At 43.1% G+C, this 17576-nt stretch overlaps 1 protein-coding gene across 2 annotated transcripts; it reads right to left on the bottom strand.

Annotated features, from left to right (window-relative positions):
• Window positions 1-11: 11 nt before the first annotated feature.
• LOC102797651 (semaphorin-3F-like) lies at window positions 12-11429 on the bottom strand. Of its 2 annotated transcripts, XM_006794161.3 has the most exons (20): window positions 11307-11429; window positions 10007-10129; window positions 8302-8400; window positions 8058-8194; window positions 5015-5175; window positions 4830-4892; window positions 4609-4728; window positions 4333-4426; window positions 4105-4224; window positions 3841-3986; window positions 3635-3749; window positions 3473-3542; window positions 3163-3307; window positions 2815-3037; window positions 2622-2710; window positions 2480-2521; window positions 2217-2374; window positions 2065-2132; window positions 1847-1974; window positions 12-1455 (listed from the first exon to the last, which is right to left on the bottom strand). In XM_006794161.3, the coding sequence occupies exons 4-20, from the start codon at window positions 8155-8157 to the stop codon at window positions 1078-1080; spliced, it is 2220 nt and encodes a 739-aa protein (XP_006794224.1). In that variant the 5' UTR covers window positions 8158-8194; window positions 8302-8400; window positions 10007-10129; window positions 11307-11429; the 3' UTR covers window positions 12-1077. The 2 variants fall into 2 exon arrangements, with proteins under 2 accessions (XP_006794224.1, XP_006794223.1); XM_006794160.3 differs by lacking the exon at window positions 11307-11429 and having other exon boundaries at window positions 8302-8395; window positions 10007-10510.
• Window positions 11430-17576: the final 6147 nt, after the last annotated feature.

Raw genomic sequence — 17576 nt, forward strand, 5'->3', positions numbered from 1 at the left:
GAACAAATTGATGAGAATTCTGAAATGCTTATATTTTTTTCTAACACTTCCAGTGTAGGATTCATCAGCATCACAACACATAGCACTGTGATTCTCACTATGGAGGTGAAAAGCGGCTCCGAGTGGAAAATATGCTTAAAGAGCCATTTAAAAAAAAAACCACAAACCCAAAAACCAACCTGTGACTACAGCTTATGACAGAACACCAACAATACTAAATCTGAGCCAGTTTCGTTCCCATTTTTATAACATACTATACATAAAAAAGTAGGTTCCTGTATCATATTCTCAAACGTCTGTGCAAAAATCCCCAGTTCCCTCAAATACCACCACCTACAAAGTGCATGACTGGAAGAACACTGTACGCTATACATAGCCTCAATACTCACATACTGCAGGTCACTAATGCACAGGACAGTAAGGGAGTCATTGTATGACAAGATCCAATGGAATTAGCTTAACATAAAACAATACACCTTACAAACATCGTAACACACCAGAAAACAGAACAGTTAAATGTACAACTTGCAACAAACAACAACAGTACGCATGCAAAATATGCATTCATGTCATCGTTATGCAAGAGCAATCCAATGACTGCATCACGACCTTATATATTATATTCACAATCAATATATTACATTTCTGTTTCAAGATACTTAAAAGAGAACATACTTGTGTTTTTGCGTGTTGGAGCCCATTAGCTATATCTTACATATACTTTACATCACAGTCAGCCTTTGTCCAAATCAACACCAAAGTGTGTGTGAAATATGTGATCAACCCCAATGTGCAGTCTGTTATTCATTCTTTTTTTTTTTTTTACCACATTGGTAATACAGCTGTGTTTTGGCGAATAGAAATGTATGCTACAACTTAGAATGTGGTCATCAGTAGTGTAAAATATATTTCATATGTATTTACTGGGCTGGCGTTTGCAAAACCACCAATACACGTTAAGGACAGAAAGACAGCATCGCCTGCCTAATGAATAGAAGTGACACCCAAAGATGTGTCAAATGAAAGTCCACCATAAAGTCTATACAGGCCAGTGCCGGACAGCGTTGGTCCCGTCTCCTAGCCGAGTCCTTGGTCCTGGCTTTCTGTGTGCCTGCGGCTGGTGCGCTTACGCTGCTGCTGCTGTTTGGGACTGATTTGTTCCCAGTAGGACTGACAGTACTGATTGATCAGTCTAATCTCAGGCGGGAATGGTGTAGAGGCGAGGGAGGACTGCGAGTATGGCCGTGTCTGACGGGTTTTTGGCTCTTCGTCCTCGTCTTGAGCGGTGAGAGCTAAAACGATGTCTCGGTCAAGGATGCGCAGCGCAATGCGTGTCACCGTGTGTTTAAAGTTGTTTTCAGTGGCGAGGCAGTGGTAGAGCCCAGCGTCTGTTTGGTTGAGAGACTTCAGAAGGATGCCGTGGTTGGTCTTAACAACCCCTTCGGCACGGTTGAGCTGAAGGAAAAAGGGTGAAACAGCAGATAAGTCAAAGAAAGGGAACAAGTTTAAATAATAATTTTAAATAATAGGGCAAATAATTGTCCTGTGTAAACACAGAAACAGCCTCTTACATAAAAGGTAGCAAAATGCACAGGTTCATATTTTAATATGTAAAATTATTTTGCTTTATATACACAGGGTCCGCTGTTGCTTACAGCATTGAGTGGCTATTTCTAAGCTGGAAGAAGGGACTTTTTTCTTTGTTGCCAGTGATCACAAACCTCGATACTTACTGGAAAAAAAGAAACTCTCAGCAATAAAAGCAATAAAGATAGTTACCAAAAAGTGAAGTGATTCCTTTTGCATCTTAAAAAAAGGAAAAAGAAAAAACATTGCTCTTCCTCACCACTTTCCTCTTTCCTTCTCTCTGGAAGAGCCACTTTACTGTGGCCTGGGGAGAACGAGGCTGACACTCCAAGAAGGTACTGCTGCCCTCTACTCCAAACTGCACTGTCTCTCTCAGACGTTTCTCAACTGGACATTTAGATGGTAAAAAAAATAAAGTTAAAAAAATGCTAAATTTTGAAGTTTACATCATTTTAAAAACACATAAAATTGCCACACCTTTGGCGTTAAAGCCTCTGCACTGCCTCAGCGGGTCGCCGTGTTTAACGTCCTGTCTTCTGCTTCTCCTGAGACAGAATTCAGAGTCGAAATTTGACGTTATATTGTCACATCTTACTTTATAGTATGGAGGTTTATGAGACGTCCCTGACCTTTTGGTTGATGGCGTGAAAGCAGAGCAACTCTCTCCATCCCAGGCACAGTAGGGGTCCCGAGCCAGACAGCAGTCAGAGCAGGCCCTGCCGTACACCCCGCAGCGGTGAAGCGACACTTGGGTCAGCCCGGCGTCTGATGACACGTACAGCTGTTGCTGTGGCAACACAAGCAAAAAAAAAAAAAACTCAGCAAGTGTCTGTGGGGCATTTGTTTCAATACATGCAAAGAAATGTATATGACCAGGTTAGATTTGTCTTACTCTTTTAGATGATATTTTCATAGTCTTGACTGGTGCTCTGGTCTAAAAATGTATTAAAAAAAGAAAAATGTAAAAATAAACGACCCCTTTTCTTAGAACACACTGCACTGTGTACTTTTTAGGACCACACATTTAGACATACCCGAAAAACCTCCACTTCCTCTAGTGTCAACTCCTCCATGCTCGTTGGGTCCTTAGGCAAAACTATTACCTTTTGCACAGTGCCTCGATCTAGAAGTATGAATGAATTATGATCAAAAACAACATTTGCATGAAAAAAAAGAAAGAAATCAACTTCAACCGAGCATGTGCAATCATCCCTGAAGTTGTCTCACCTGTCCCCAGGAAGAGCACTTCATAGCGCCCATCAACAGCATCCACCTGATCCACCACCAGGGCAGTGTACCTATAGTCCACACCAGTTCTCACCACCAGGGGGCGGCGATGGATAGGATAAACTGAATGAAACATGAGGGGATGGGCTCTGATGAAATTCACAGCCTCATCTGAAAAGTTCTTTGAGGATTGGATACCAGGAGTGAAGGTTCCTCCTGGACACTGGGTGGAAAAAAAAGGAGGGGAGATTTTGTGCGCATCATCTGGTGACTTCCTTTTGATTCAAATTTCAGCATCTGGGTTTTATTCCATTGTGTCATTTTGGACATTACGTGACAGAAACCTACCGTTCCAGGCCTTGGGTAGGGAATCTTGCCAGTGTACTCTGTCCATTGATAATTATGGCCATGTTTGTGGGCAAACGGTCCGTTGAATACGTTGCGGATATCAGCCATCGAGTAAACACAGACTGCTGATCCCTTGAACACAGAGCTTGAGCACAAACAGACAATTAAGGTAATAAGTAGAGGTAGGAGACAGCTTGCACCCTACCCATGAAATTAAGTTATGTCCACAAAAATGTGTGAAAATAAAAACTGAGTTAATGAGATTGAATGAGAAGTGAATTCATTGGCCGAGTCTCCAAATATGACTCACCCTGCTGTAGTGAAGAGAGCGTACACCATAGGGTTTCGTTCATCCTGCGTTGGCTGTATAAACACATCCCCTATTAAAAGAATGACATGCAAATCAATAATGCTATAGGCAAGTTATAATGCAACCAGTTTAAACACAGTGCTTATTTTATTATGACTTTACGTAGTTCGTCAAATCGTGTCTCCACCCCGTCTTCTCCTATCACCGAACAGATAAGACGAGCCTTCAGGAACGTCGTCCAGCGGTTCACCAGGGACTTCTGTCCTCCTTCGTCATTCTAGACAGGAAAGAAATTAGGTCAATGCATTTTATATTAAAAAGGTGAGCTGCTTATAGTTTCACAACTTGCACAGTGTGCTTTGGCTCACCAGACACACTCTTCCCACCCTGGCTAAAACAGTGGGACTCGCCCCGCCGCTGGAGTCTAGACTCTTCTCTCGGAAAAAGAAGTACAGTTTGTCGTCATTCTTTTCTGCACTGTCAGGGATCTGCTGGATTCGAATAAACACAGGCTCTGGAGGATAAAAACAGATAAGCAGAGAGAGGATTGAGGCAAGTGGTTGTCAAAAAAATGAACGGAGCAATAACCTGTAATCAGTAATATTTACCTACTCAGACCCACACTTACTCACCGTTGAGCCATCTGGAGTCATACTGCTCTGTCCTGATTGCCGTTCTTCCTCCCATGGTCCTAAACACAGCAGCATCTGTACTCATGAAGTCGATATGTACCCCTGCATATAGATTACCATCTGCACAGGTGGGACAGTAAAAAAAACAGGGTGGTAAAACAGTAGCTTAAGGAGTTTGAGAAGGAATTTAGTGGGTTTTTTTCTGGCTATAAATCAGTCATGTCTTACTGATCAAAACTGCAACATTCTCCTGTTTGGGATCATAGGAACATTTTCCCTTCCCCGAATCCACATACCCAGGGACCAGCCTAAACAGGTAGTCCTGCAGAGGCAGATTAGATAGTCAGTATGCATGAAAATAGACCACCAAGACATCACAAGGGAGCATGGGAAATCATAAACAAATCAGCGCCCCGGGTTGTAGCTGTGAAATATTTAGCGAGGACAAAGCTGGAGGGGTTTTGCTGTAAATGCCTCTAAGGGAACGGTAATCGTCTTGTTCACCTCTGCCCTCCAGCCTCTGTTGATGAATGTGCAGATGGGTTGGTACGCTCCTGTTCCACAAGTGTAGAGGTGGGTGCGGTTCCACGGCTCTATCAACCGCACAAAGTTGGCACATTCACCCTGACAAAGGAGAGTAAGACAAATGGAATCCAAACACTGTATCTTGAAAGCAGGAGCCTCCAACTTTTTTGAAAGAACAGGATGTAAATACTTGACGCTACCTGTTTTCCCTTTCCTGTCATCTGACATTCTCCCTTTCTCTTAGCAGATGCTGGCCAGTGGATCTGTTGTTCCAAAAGCACAAATACCCCCAAACAGTGAATTATTAAGGATCAATGCACTCTGAGACTAAATACCACATACCAAATGGCAGAGCGGATTTAGGAAGAAAGGAATTTATACACACTATGAGTGGCTCCTTGTTAACATTGTGCATGTCCAGAGCCACCAGGTACTCCCGGCTGCCCAAGTACAGACGTCCCTGGTCCTGATCCATCAGAAGTACACGGTAATCGCTGGTATTGAAGGTGAAGCTGAAGGGTCGTGCCGCTCTTGTGTCCATCAGTTCTGTTTGGAAAGTGTTGCCAGTTTGTTAAAAAAAATATTACAACTTCGCCACTTGGAAAAACTAGCGTCATGTGGAGAAAATCCAGTCATATTATTCCTTTTATGCTTTTACCATGTTTCATTACAGACTTGGATGAACTTATGGTCCCTTAAACAGCATACTTCTCACTTGTGTGCAGGAAAATGTGTGTCACAGATTAAATATAACTCAACTTAGAGCATTTTAGGAAACATTTTCGCTTTTAAGATCTTAATATTTTATGCGTCCTGGCTGTCTGATAGAGTTTAAGGCACCGCGTGCCCTGTGGAGTTCGACGAAAAAGCGAGTCCCTTAGGAAACACGGTCAGTGGAACTCGCGGCTAATTCTTAAGATCAGATTTATGTTCAGCAGAGCGTAACCTGTTAAGACACGCAGTGAAAAATGTTTCCCCCTTTTTTGTTCTCCTGAAAACCCTGATTAGGCTATTTTCATCTGCTGCAAGACAAATGGACTCTACTGTGGAGGACTTCACTTCTGAAAGTTTCCATTCTTTCATCTAACAACTAGTTTAAACACATACAAAGTAAGACTCGCTCGTACATCTGTGGCATGTGCAAAATTCTGAGCACCATATGTGCACACTGTGACATGGCGCACTCATGGTAAAGACAGCAGGATTATATATTGACAAATGTTCACAGAGACCCTTAGAAGTGGGCTTACAGGGAATCAAGAGGAAGCACAATCTCTATTTACATCAAAGCACCTTCCATTTTCCTTTTGAGGCCCGTGTTAACAGGATGCAGTCAAGGTGCAACAAAAATAAGCTATGCAATCGGATCTCCGGGCAACATGGGATGGAGTCTCAGAGGTGGGACGGGGTCCGGTTCTGTTCCCAAGAGGTAAACACAGGATAACAAGCTTCTGGACAAGCGCCACATCACTGGGTCATAGTGGATTCACTGAACAGGCTAAATGTAGAAACACCACACCCCTATACATGTCTCCATTCTCCAAAAATAGCAAACAATGTACTGCCATCATCTGGTAAACATTCAGCAAACACTTACCCCCTGACAACATTCTGACACTGACAGGGAAACACTGGGAAGGACACACAATTCAAGTATGAAGCCACAGCTGGGCCACTATGAGCTCTCGTGTTACAGCTTGACAACATATTGTCACTAAGGCACTAATGACTGCTGCCATTTACTGTAGTCCCAGACGTCTCTTGAGTATGAGCTAACTGCTGACAGCACCGCGAGGGCATAAGATTCTAAAACATGGCTTCAGTTACACTGCCGATTCTGCTCTCTAGCAACACTAATTCAACCGATTTACAGTTATTCCCATTTCGGCGCTTATGACTGATACAACTTCCCAGCAGCAGGGAAGTCAGTGTAGTGTTCCTTTCCTCCCCAGGCCTCCTGTACCCCCAGAGTGTCACTCAGCCCGGCTCATTCGTTCAGAAGAGTCACATGTCCTCCAGCCTCCTCAAAAACCTCCTCCACAGGCGCCTCAAGGGAACAAAGAGACTCGCTGTCACAAACAATGAACAATAAATCCTTGGAGTCGCAGAAAAGAATTGCAGAGTAAATCCAACTTTTTTCTTTTCCTTTTTTTGTTTGGTATTAGGGGGAAGGGTGACTTAAGTCTGCGAACGTGCTCTTACGAACAATCTAGCGTTCACCTTTCAGCTCCTCCAAACATCCTCCTGAAAGTGAAATTGTCAAGGACAGCTCCTGACAGATGTGAATTCCTTTTTCTGAGAGGAACACGATCAAGTTCAAGACCGAGCTTGCGCAACTGGTCAGACTTCTACTTTGTTGAAACTGCTGCAAAAACTCACTGGTATGTATAAGCTGTTTACCAAAAGGGGATTAGCGTTAAAAGTCACGCAAAAATGCACAGCAATTACTTTCTCGAGCCCCAAATGGAAAGTGTCTCCGTGTGCAAGAGCTGTCAACAGCGTGTCTTTGGTGTTACAAAATCAGCTGAATTCAAAACAGCACTGGCTATAAAGCACAGATCCCGTGATTAGTTCACCTCTAATCTGCCTCACGTGGCTTTTCTTGAAATTGTACCAAATCATAAATGTTTCCCATTAAATCGCTGCACTTGAAGAACATAATGAAGCAAGCATGTCAGCACTGCCTAGACCTGACCTGCAAACAGAAGGTCCTGACTCAACTCCACATGAAAGCGCTCGGGAACGTTATAAATCTCACTCACACCTCTAATTCTCACTTACACAAAGTTCAGGTGTGATGCCCGCATGTGCGTGTTTGTGTGTCTTTCTGCGAGTTTAAGTGACAACATGATAGGGATGCAGAAAATACCTGTAATCATCCGACATTGTTTGGATCAAAGGTGTCTTCCACATATTTGTAACACGAATCTCTGCTATTATAGTTAATGACGACAGGGAACAGACAACACGGGAAAATCCCAAACACCTGCGAAAAAAAAGCTTCAAAGAAAACACTATCTGCCCCATCTCAAATCTACTCTGGCTTTCAAAAAGGTCATGATCAAATTTCAGCTGTTTCCTTCTTGTGTCAAACCGTCAGACGTCAAAAAAACAAAGAACTGACAGGTCACACTGTAGTGCGTGTGGATTTCAGGGTGTGGAGACAAATTGTTGAAGGGCACTACCAGCAGCCACACGTAATATCCACCTTTTGTTTTCAGCGTTGCACAGTTTGACGTGTGGCAGGAAATACGTTCTTTACATATGCATGAAAAGGAAATAGAACCGCTAGTTCGGATGCGCGCGTGGGCGTATGGGTGAGCTTTTGCGCAAGCGAGTGGCTTTGCGGGAGAAACCAAAAAAGTACAATAAACTATTACGATAATCCCCGTTGACAGAAGAATTCTAGTTAATCTGTACAAACTCACCTTTAAAGGAGAGGCGAACCCGAGGAGCAGACTGCTGCACGCCCAAGCTTCTGCAAACACAGAGGGCCAAAAGGAGGAGCTGGGCTCCAGATGCTGTCATGGTAACAGTCACGCAGGTAGCCCACAGAGATCTAAATCTGGACGAAAAGAAGAAAGACGAATGAACTATTATTATAGAGTGCCCCATGAGAAATGGGAGACATAAAAAGAAAGAAGGGAGGACAGGCAAGCTAGTCTCTCTCACTTTCTCTGATCTCTCTGATCAGAAGTTTGGCCTGCAGCCTTCCAAGGCAAGACGTCTCGTTTGGCAGGAGAGAACAACGTCCAAATCTTCGCACCTGCGCTGGAAAATATGACAGGCCTATTATTTATTTAAAGTGTAAGCGTAGTGAGTTATGTGTCAAGACTGTATAATAATACTTGTAAGTATACAGTCAGTTGGAAAAAGTCTAAAAAAAAAAAAAAAAAAGAAGAAGAAGACTAATGCCTTGTGGTCTTCATCTTGTACACATTACAGTTTGTTTTGCATAAGATTTGCTCATGTTTCTTTTAGAAAACTGTATCAAAAAGATGATGAAGATGCCCATCAATGAGTCTCTCTGGTTTTCCCTCAGTCTTTTCAACAAAGCATGTCAGTGTACTTTCAGGAGCTGAGAAGTGAAATATATGACAGTTCAAAGACACAGGTAGTCCTGGCTGAAACAATTTCTGACAGTTTAGGGGTGTTGAAACGTAGCCTAACTGTTAGACCTTAACTCAGACATTTATTATGCATCTGCACTTTGCTTTGAGAGGATCCCATATAAATTATGAATACTAAAAGCTGAGTCCATAACATCCATTAAATTGTCTCCCTGAAGGTGTGCCTTGCTCGGGCTATAAGCTATCCCCCGGGTTTCCCCCCCCCCCCTCCTTATGACATCCGTGTAGCCAAGGCCTCCAGTGCACATGGTACAAGCCTGGAAATGAGTTATTCATGGTCAAAAATGGGGTGGGATTTCACAAAAGGGTTTTTTTTCCCACAATAAGCCACTCATTTATCTGACACACATAATACAAAAAAATATGCTGCCATAAAAAAAGCTGATGAAACTGAAATGACTGACATGGTAAGAATTTAGAAATTTAAAACAGAAGCTGCTGGGAATACCTCACAGTCTTCTTGGCATATTCACACAATTGCTATATTTACTCACCATGGGAGCTTGATTCCTATTCGCTTTTATCAAACCTCGTATATTACTTGCTAATAACCCGTCATGCACCGTGAGATATTTGAAATGAGGTAGAGACCATTGAAAATACAAAGGTGTGAGATTTTTTTTTGCAGTCAGCCAATGTAACATTAACATTATGACTTTATGAATAAAAACATGATAAACAAAATATTAATAATAAACTGATACTGACAAATAATTAGAAAACATATTTGACCCTAATTTGAATACATAATGTCTATGACCTGCTGACTCTGAAGGCTACATTTAACCTACCAATATTTAGATGAAGATGGAAAAAATAATTAAAGGGTGAGTCTACTTGAAATGCCTTAAAAATATCGTTACAAATGCAATTAGTGGGTGTTACTAAACCATTATATTGAGCCCGAGGGAGAGTACATGTTCGAGATGGCCTGATTTTCGTGGTATTTGTACAAGTGGCGGCACTCGTGCTGGTTTTCTGTGCTTGGGTGGGATCAGCAGTAGAGATTAAAGTTCTGCTGTGTTATTATACGGTTTCCATTTAAAGAAAAATAATAATAATTACAGGATTTCTATAACCTTGTTCTTTTTTCGGGAGGAGTGCGCGCTTACCTGTGAACTCAACATCCAGAAATAGGAGCCGTGGGCTACAAATGCGTGCACTCCAGTCATCTGCCATCCAGACCACGCTACAGAGTAACCAAACCTGAGTTAAAAGTTAAACCAGAGAGAAGTTAAATGTCCTACCTTTGATACCGGGCTTTCGGGAAAGCCGCCGTGCCTTTCAGATCCCAAACTTGCGGGATGTTACCGCTGCACTCCTCGCGTTTTGCGCCTCGGAGCTGGGCTGGAAAATCTCTGTCAGCAGCTCTGCGCAGGCATAAAACAATCCGATAGGTTTGCTAATTCCTCTTCTGAGGAAAAACCGAAGGCTAATCGGTCGCCATTGACCAAAGGCATTCACTCAACATATTTTTTTAAAAAAAAGGAGGAGAAGGAGGAGGGGGAAACAACTAATCCTTTAACGCCTTTTCCACTCTTTCCAAAAAAAAAAAAAAAGAGAGAGAAAAAAGTTTAAACCTGGATGGCAACAACCATCACCGTGATGTGATCGAGATGTTGGTCCGCTGATCCGTAAAAGTGAGTTTGGAGGTGACTGAGTGAGATTCAAGTGACCAGGTGCAGGTGTTGGGAGAGTGTATGCCCCGCTGTCCTCTCCCTTCTGTTCTTTCCCCACCCAGCCTTCGCTCTCCTGTTGGCCCACAGCAGCATTGGACCAAACCTCTTGGTACACCATATGGGTATGTTAACCCTATCACTGCTGCTGAGTTAAACTCACCGCTCCACTCTGCTGTAAACTGCAACTAATCTATATCAGTCTAATTATTTTTAGAATGCTTAAATTATTGCGTATTTTATGGAAACTGTGAAGGGCATACAGTCACTGTTGAATGTTTTTTTTCTTTTTCATTTTTAGTTTCTTTGAGGCACCAGAAGGGCCACAGACTATTCTTACACATGATGCAGGGACTGAAATTTACTATTAAGCATCTAGGAGTCGGGTCTGCTACTAGGACAATGTCACCATTACTTTTCAGAGCCAGGTCAGCCGAAAAAGATTCCAGGGATTCCTCTCTGGCTGGCTCCAGCGCTCATGACAACAGTGACAAAGCAACCAGAAAGGGGGGGAGGACTGAATGTAAAGGACATCCATCCTTTTAACGGAGCCTTGAGCTTGAAATTAAAACAGCTTTTAGGGCGCCTCTCATCATTGCCGGCTTTGTGGAGAGCCCTGACGCAGTGTGGCGCACTAAAGACACAAAAGCAGACGGTGAGTGTATTCTGAGCAACAGCCCTGTAAGACAGTAAAATAAAATAAACCCATGAGGTGATGTGGTGTGCCAGTGTGTAAAAGGTCACATGGAGGGGGGGGCAGTTCCTGGAAAAGCCTCAGAACACTCTAATCTTCAACGCTTAAATCTATCTTTAATGCACGTTTTCTGGTTTGATCCCTCATCACACCAGCAGAGTATGTGAAATCACTGACCTTATCAGAAGCTGGGTATCAGCCACATGTGATCTACAGGCGGCAAAGTGTGTCAAAATGTATCCAGGAGAGCGCCTTTGTTTCCTGCCCCACAGGAGGCATCCTTCTGTTTCCAGTTGCGGAAATGACTCATGACTGTGTGCAGGGTTCAAGTTTCCATGTGCTCTCAACTTTGGCCAGGGACACCAATAAACTGACCAGCTCCCACCCTTCACAAGCACTCATTAACTTCATCTGTACAGTATCTTTCACTGCATCATCCTGTGGTCTTATCTCCCCAGCATTCATGCACTGCTGCCTCAACTTGCTAAAGTCATAGCAACAGCCCCTCACTGAGTGTTGCGGTTGGTATTTTTGCTCTGTGTACGTGAGTCTATCCCTGTTAACTCCAGCATGATGGATGATTTTGTTGGAGACAGACTGTAGGATTAGGAAACAACATTGGCTGGTTTTCTGGTCCAGAAAAAAGCCCCCCTCAAGTGGCTCTTCTTCCCTAATGGATAGGTAATGTGAAATGTGAGGTAGACATTGATCCCTGTAGGCCAACCAAAAACTCCTGGTGAATCCTGGGACCTCAGACCCATCAATCATTTCCAGAGCCAGGGTATTGTCCCCGCAAGGAAAGACAACCCATTATTTTAACCCCCTGATGGGTTCTCCTGTAGTGTATTGATGAACTGGAGAGTGTCTGAACATGCCAGCAGCTCTGAGGCATGTCCAGGGCATCACCATTACATGAAATCACCTTAAGAAGAAATTATAGGGTAGAGAAAATAAGACTATAAGACATTCACAAGAATTGTTTGCCCTGTGTTCAGTGACAACGCTTTCCACGCAGATTAACCAGCCTTGCAATTATTATCTTACAGGTCCGAAAAAATGTAAACATCACAATGGATGAAAAGAGAGCAGGTGCTGTGCGACACTCGCGAACTTCACACACCAGTGATTATCAAAGGAGAGCAACTTTGGAAAACATCTTTGACATGAAGGGTGCATACGTGGCGCACATTCCAGACACAGCCTGCTCACCACACAGCGGATTGGGAATGAGGTGAGTGCAGACTTTTAGTGCAAACACTCTACAAACATAATGTAGCTTCGGCTTCTTTGAGATGGAGCACCGTCTGCAGTCGTCCAACATGCCACGTGTCTACAGGGCCAGCCAGCCCGCCATCTGCCTTGAAGACAAGACTGGCACTTTCCCTTGTAATAAAACGCAGCTGGGAGATTCAACAGCTGTTGAAGAAGAGCTCTTTCCAAATAACAAGGGGTATGTGCGCGTGTGTGTGGTTGGTAGGGAGGGTAGCTGTATTTCAAAAGAGGATAGTGAGGATGTAAGCAGATGAGTGCAAGCACAGTCCCCGTGTCTTAAAAGGTAGATCTGTCAGCACTCTTTGAAAAGTCTTTGGTAATAGCTGGTTAATGGTTAAGTGTCCCAGTGGGAGAAAAACAGTTCAAAATGTTATTTGTTTTGAGTATTTATGACTCAAGCTCTATCTTAACCTCTGCCACAGACATTGTTTGCGCTAAGAGAATTAGTGAAAAGAAAAATGTGGCAAGCTGAACAAAGTGAGAATACAGTGCATGCGGGTCTTTCTTTGACGGATAAATTTGTATGCCGGCGCACATGCATACAGTGTGTGCATGCCGGCGCGGAGACACAAACTCGCGCGCGTCCGCGTCCGCTGCTCGAATTGAAATTAAATTGATTTCTCTTATCTCCGTCCACACCCTTGCTCCCTGCTCTCTTCGCACATATCCTTGAGACACCAGACTCCAGGTGAATTTCAATGTCAAAGACACAAAAGGTAACGCAGAAGCTGCAATCTGTTCATTCTGTCAAGAAGTCGCGCGTGTGTGTGTAGGTGTGCGCGTGCACTCGTGTGCGTGTGTCTACAGTACGTGCGGTGTGATTGGTTGGGGATAGGCCTATTCATCTGTCTGGTGTGATCGTGGCTCTGTGACTGGGCCTAGGCGTGAGTATGCACTCTGTGATCTCCCAGATAAGAGTCATCCATCTGCTGTGTGTATCTGTCAGGGCCCGGGCAGCCCTGCTTATCACTGCACTCATCCATTTCCCTCAGTCATACTCACTCCATTCTCTTCTCATTTTTAGCTGCTCTCTCTGCTGCACTACTGAAATGCTGTGCTTCATCTTGATTATCTGACGAGCAGTGGATCGCGCTCGCGTTAAAAACCCGAAGGCGTGTTTATGTGACGCGCGGCTCCTGCGAGCGTGCGTGCACCCCAAAGCGTGCACGTCGAATGCAAGCTTCGCAAACAGCACTACAAGACCTACATTTGCAGACACACACTCACACACAGGTAGTTGTTATTCAAGGAGGCCTATCTCAAACCGTCAGATTATCCACTATTGATGAGCCTCAGAGAGCAGCTCATGCCCCTTTTTTGCACACATTGCAGGAGAAAATATAACCTCCCCCACATTAATCACAGATGAGGAATTAGCTCCCGTGTGTTGTTCTTTCATTTTTTTGTCACCGTTAATCGGCCTGAGATTCTTAAGATGCACTGAAAAAAAAAAGCGAAGAACATGAAGCTGCATGACAAGATGATTTGTGTACAGTAGCAACAAGAGCTCAAAGTGTAGTTTACAACGGAGAATCCATTTAGGATTTTGCCACCCCACACATAACAAAGGCTTCACAGACTACCCTCAGACCACAAAGCAGCCTGAGGACGGTTTTACTGTCCCAGCAATCTGTACTTAGTTTGTCACAATCAATATTGTAGGAACCAACCTCATTATTAATTCATAGTCATGAAAACATGTGGTGCTCTGAGATAGGCCGAAAAAAACTACTTCAAAGAGGAGACAAACACTGTGTTTCACATCGGATCACTTCATGTGGCCATAATGTGTTTCATCATCAGTATTAATAGTATAGGCCCATCCTAGACCGCATACCCCGGGTGCTGCTACAACAGGACAGGTTTTCGCTAGTGGAATATTTATAGCTGTGCATTAAAAGTGGAATCAGGGGTTTAAGTGTACCATTGCAACAGCACTGCTGGTCCTTTGTCTGGGCCTGTCCAAAAATGTCTTGCCCGTGGCTATTTGCAGTGCTACATTTGAAATGTCAGCGATAACAAACACTGCCGTCAAATCAAAGTGGGAATACAATAAAGAACAGCTGTATCTCAGCGGGTCTTCTTTGATTCTTCCCGTCAACATGCAAGTGTTGCAGCCAAACATGTCTGAGATCACTTTAATAAGTCACACATCTATAACTTATTAGAAGCGGTTAGTGTTCGTGTGAGACAGCTGAGGGAAGACTTAATCATTTCTCATTTCTACACACCTAATAGCCTAAATACTGCTGTCAAATGTGACTGTTTATGAGATATTAGATTCACTCATTAAAAACAAAAAAAATGACAGCTATTCTAACAATAGATTGGCATAACCACACTGCCATCTTGTGGCTATTTTATTATCATTATGAAAGCCTTTGTTTAACTCTTTCCACCTTGGAAACTTACTAGAGGGCAAGCCTAGTTTCTATGAACCAAGTGGTTTCTGTCTTGTTTTAAGGCTACTTAAAGAACAAAGAGGCTGAGTGTGCATCAGAAGGTAGTGAGGGTGATCCCTGTCTATGCAGTTTATTGGGACTACTCTTGGAAAAACCCAGAACCTATTCTAATGGTTATAAAACCACTTTTTTATTAATCAATACTGAGTTGTCAAAGCTCATCTTTAAAGGTACAGGAGAGGTGATCAAATGCTGTCTTTATGGAAAGAAGAACTAAACAGTCTTGTTGAGATCTGAAACCTTTTTTTAAAGGCAGACCGATATACAATAACCTCAGTAATGTGCAAAAGTTTTGGACCACTCATCATTTCTTTACACTTTGCTTCTAAGCAGCCAGGCGTGCTTGTCATTTCTAAGTTGGCCATGAGCAATAACACCACAATAGTATTTTGCACCACCAAGGTGTTTCTCAAAGAGCTGTTAGCTGAACACTTGAGGAAACTGGACAAGCGATCAAATCAAGGATGAATCCAAATTAGATATTTTTGGTTCACTATGTACAGAAGAGATCAAGAGGGAGAAACAACAGTGAATGTCTCCATCCATCTGTAAACATGGTGGAGGCTCTGTCATGGTTTGGGGCTGCATTTCAGCCAGTAGTGTTGAGGATCTCTTCAAACTTGATGGAATTATAAATACAGAAAAGTACTTATTGGGAAAGTGTCAGTGGCTTCAGTCGTGGATTGGCCAGTATCGAAATAGTGTGGAATCAGACTGAAAACAAAAGACATGCCAGCTAACATCCAAGGAAGAGCTTTGGGAGAATTGTACAAACTCCTTTTTTCCTTTTTATACTGTATTTGCATGTACATTTGCACATTTTCTTGGCAAAATGCAAAGAGGACGATTTAAATCTTTTTCTCAGTAGTGTACTTGCACAACAATACAGGCACACAAACACAAAGAAACACATTATACATGGTCAGAATTAAAAGCAGGTGCAAGTGTGTCACCGACTGCATTTGTATGCATCAGAGGATCTGAACCCAGATGTTACAGGCTCGACGTGAATAAGAGGAAGAGAGATATCCAGTGACTAGATGTTGTAAATATTAGATATTTATGTTTTTAAGATTTTTTTATTGCGTAGTGGGGCAGTGAAGAGGAACAGGTAAGTGAGGGGTAAGAAAATATTTAAGAAGCCAAACACATGGCAGCAATTAAATACATTTAGGTATATAGATATGATCAAGACGAGGATCAGAATGGTGATTTAAGTGATGCAAGTGAGTTGTTAGTGGCAGACGGGCTGGTCTGATATCTGAAATTGCACATCAACTGGGAGTTTCCCACACAACCATCTCTAGGGTTTACAAAGAATGGTCTGAAAAAGAGAAACGATCCAGTGAGTGGTATCTCCACTGGTGAAAAACTGGTCAGACAAGAATGGCTAAACTAATTTGAGATAAGTGCAACTCCTGTCAGCAGAAACAGAGAAGTGGGTGCTACAAGTGTTACATTTCACACAGAGGTTCATCATAAATTGCTGCATAGAAGACTAGAAAAACATTGCTTGGTCTCATGAGCATCAATTTCTGCTGCAACATTTGGACGGTAGGGTCAAAATTTGGAGTAAACAACATTCACCCCGCCTTATATCAGAGGCTCAGGCTAGTGGTGGTAGTGTCATGATGTGAGGGGTGTTTTTTTGCCAGACTTTGAGCCCCTTAGTAACAACTGAATACTGTGTAAACACCACAGCATACCAGGATATTTTTGCTGAAAAAGTCCATCCCGTTTTGACCAAAGTGTACCCATCTTCTGATGAGTCGCACCAAGTAAAAAAGATCTCAAACTGGGATCTTGATCACGATAAAGAGCTCATTGTACTCAAACGTCCTCCAGAGTCGACAGATCTGAAGCCAAAAAGAACACCTATGGAATGTGGTGGAACGGCAGATTCAGATCACGATGTGCAGCCGATAAATCCACAGCAACCCTGTGATGCTATCGTGTCAATACAAATCAAAACCTCTGGGAAATCTTTCCTGCACCTTATTGAATCTGTGCATGAAAAATTAAGACAGCTTTTAATGCAAACAGGGGTAAATCCGGGTACTAACCAGGTATACCTAAAGAAGTGGCCAGTGAGTGTATATTTGGGCATAAACTCCACAATAGATAACAAAAATTTTCTCTAGCACAGCGGTCCCCAACCGGTTTTGCGCCACGGACCGGTTTATGTCCGACAATATTTTCATAGACTTTCCTTTAAGGCAGGGGTCTCCAACTCCAGGCCTCGAGGGCCGGTGTCCTGCAGGTTTTAGATCTCACCCTGGGTCGACACACCTGAATCAAATAATTAGTTCATTACCAGGCCTCTGGAGAACTACAAGACATGTTGCGGAGATAATTTAGCCATTTGAATCAGCTGTGTTGGATCAAGGACACATCTAAAACCTGCAAGACATCGGACCTCGAGGCCTGGAGTTGGAGACCCCTGCTTTAGGTGTTGCAGGAAAATACAACAAAATAAAACCGGTACCGGTACCAAAAAAAGATGATTTATTCATAACACACGGAAAAAGATCCAGGGACACAGAGTTAACGATAAAAACAATGAAAAATAACAATAAAAACTCTGAAAACCATCCATGTCACACCCGAGCCTCAACTCTCGCGGCCCGGTACCAAACGACTCACACATCGGTACTGTCCGTGTCCCGGGTGTTGGGGACTGGGGATCTAGCATATGTCAACCACACAGACGAAG

This window comes from Neolamprologus brichardi, chromosome 20 (genome assembly GCF_056152115.1).
Source record: "Neolamprologus brichardi isolate AB-2024 chromosome 20, ASM5615211v1, whole genome shotgun sequence".
NCBI lineage: Eukaryota > Metazoa > Chordata > Actinopteri > Cichliformes > Cichlidae > Neolamprologus > Neolamprologus brichardi.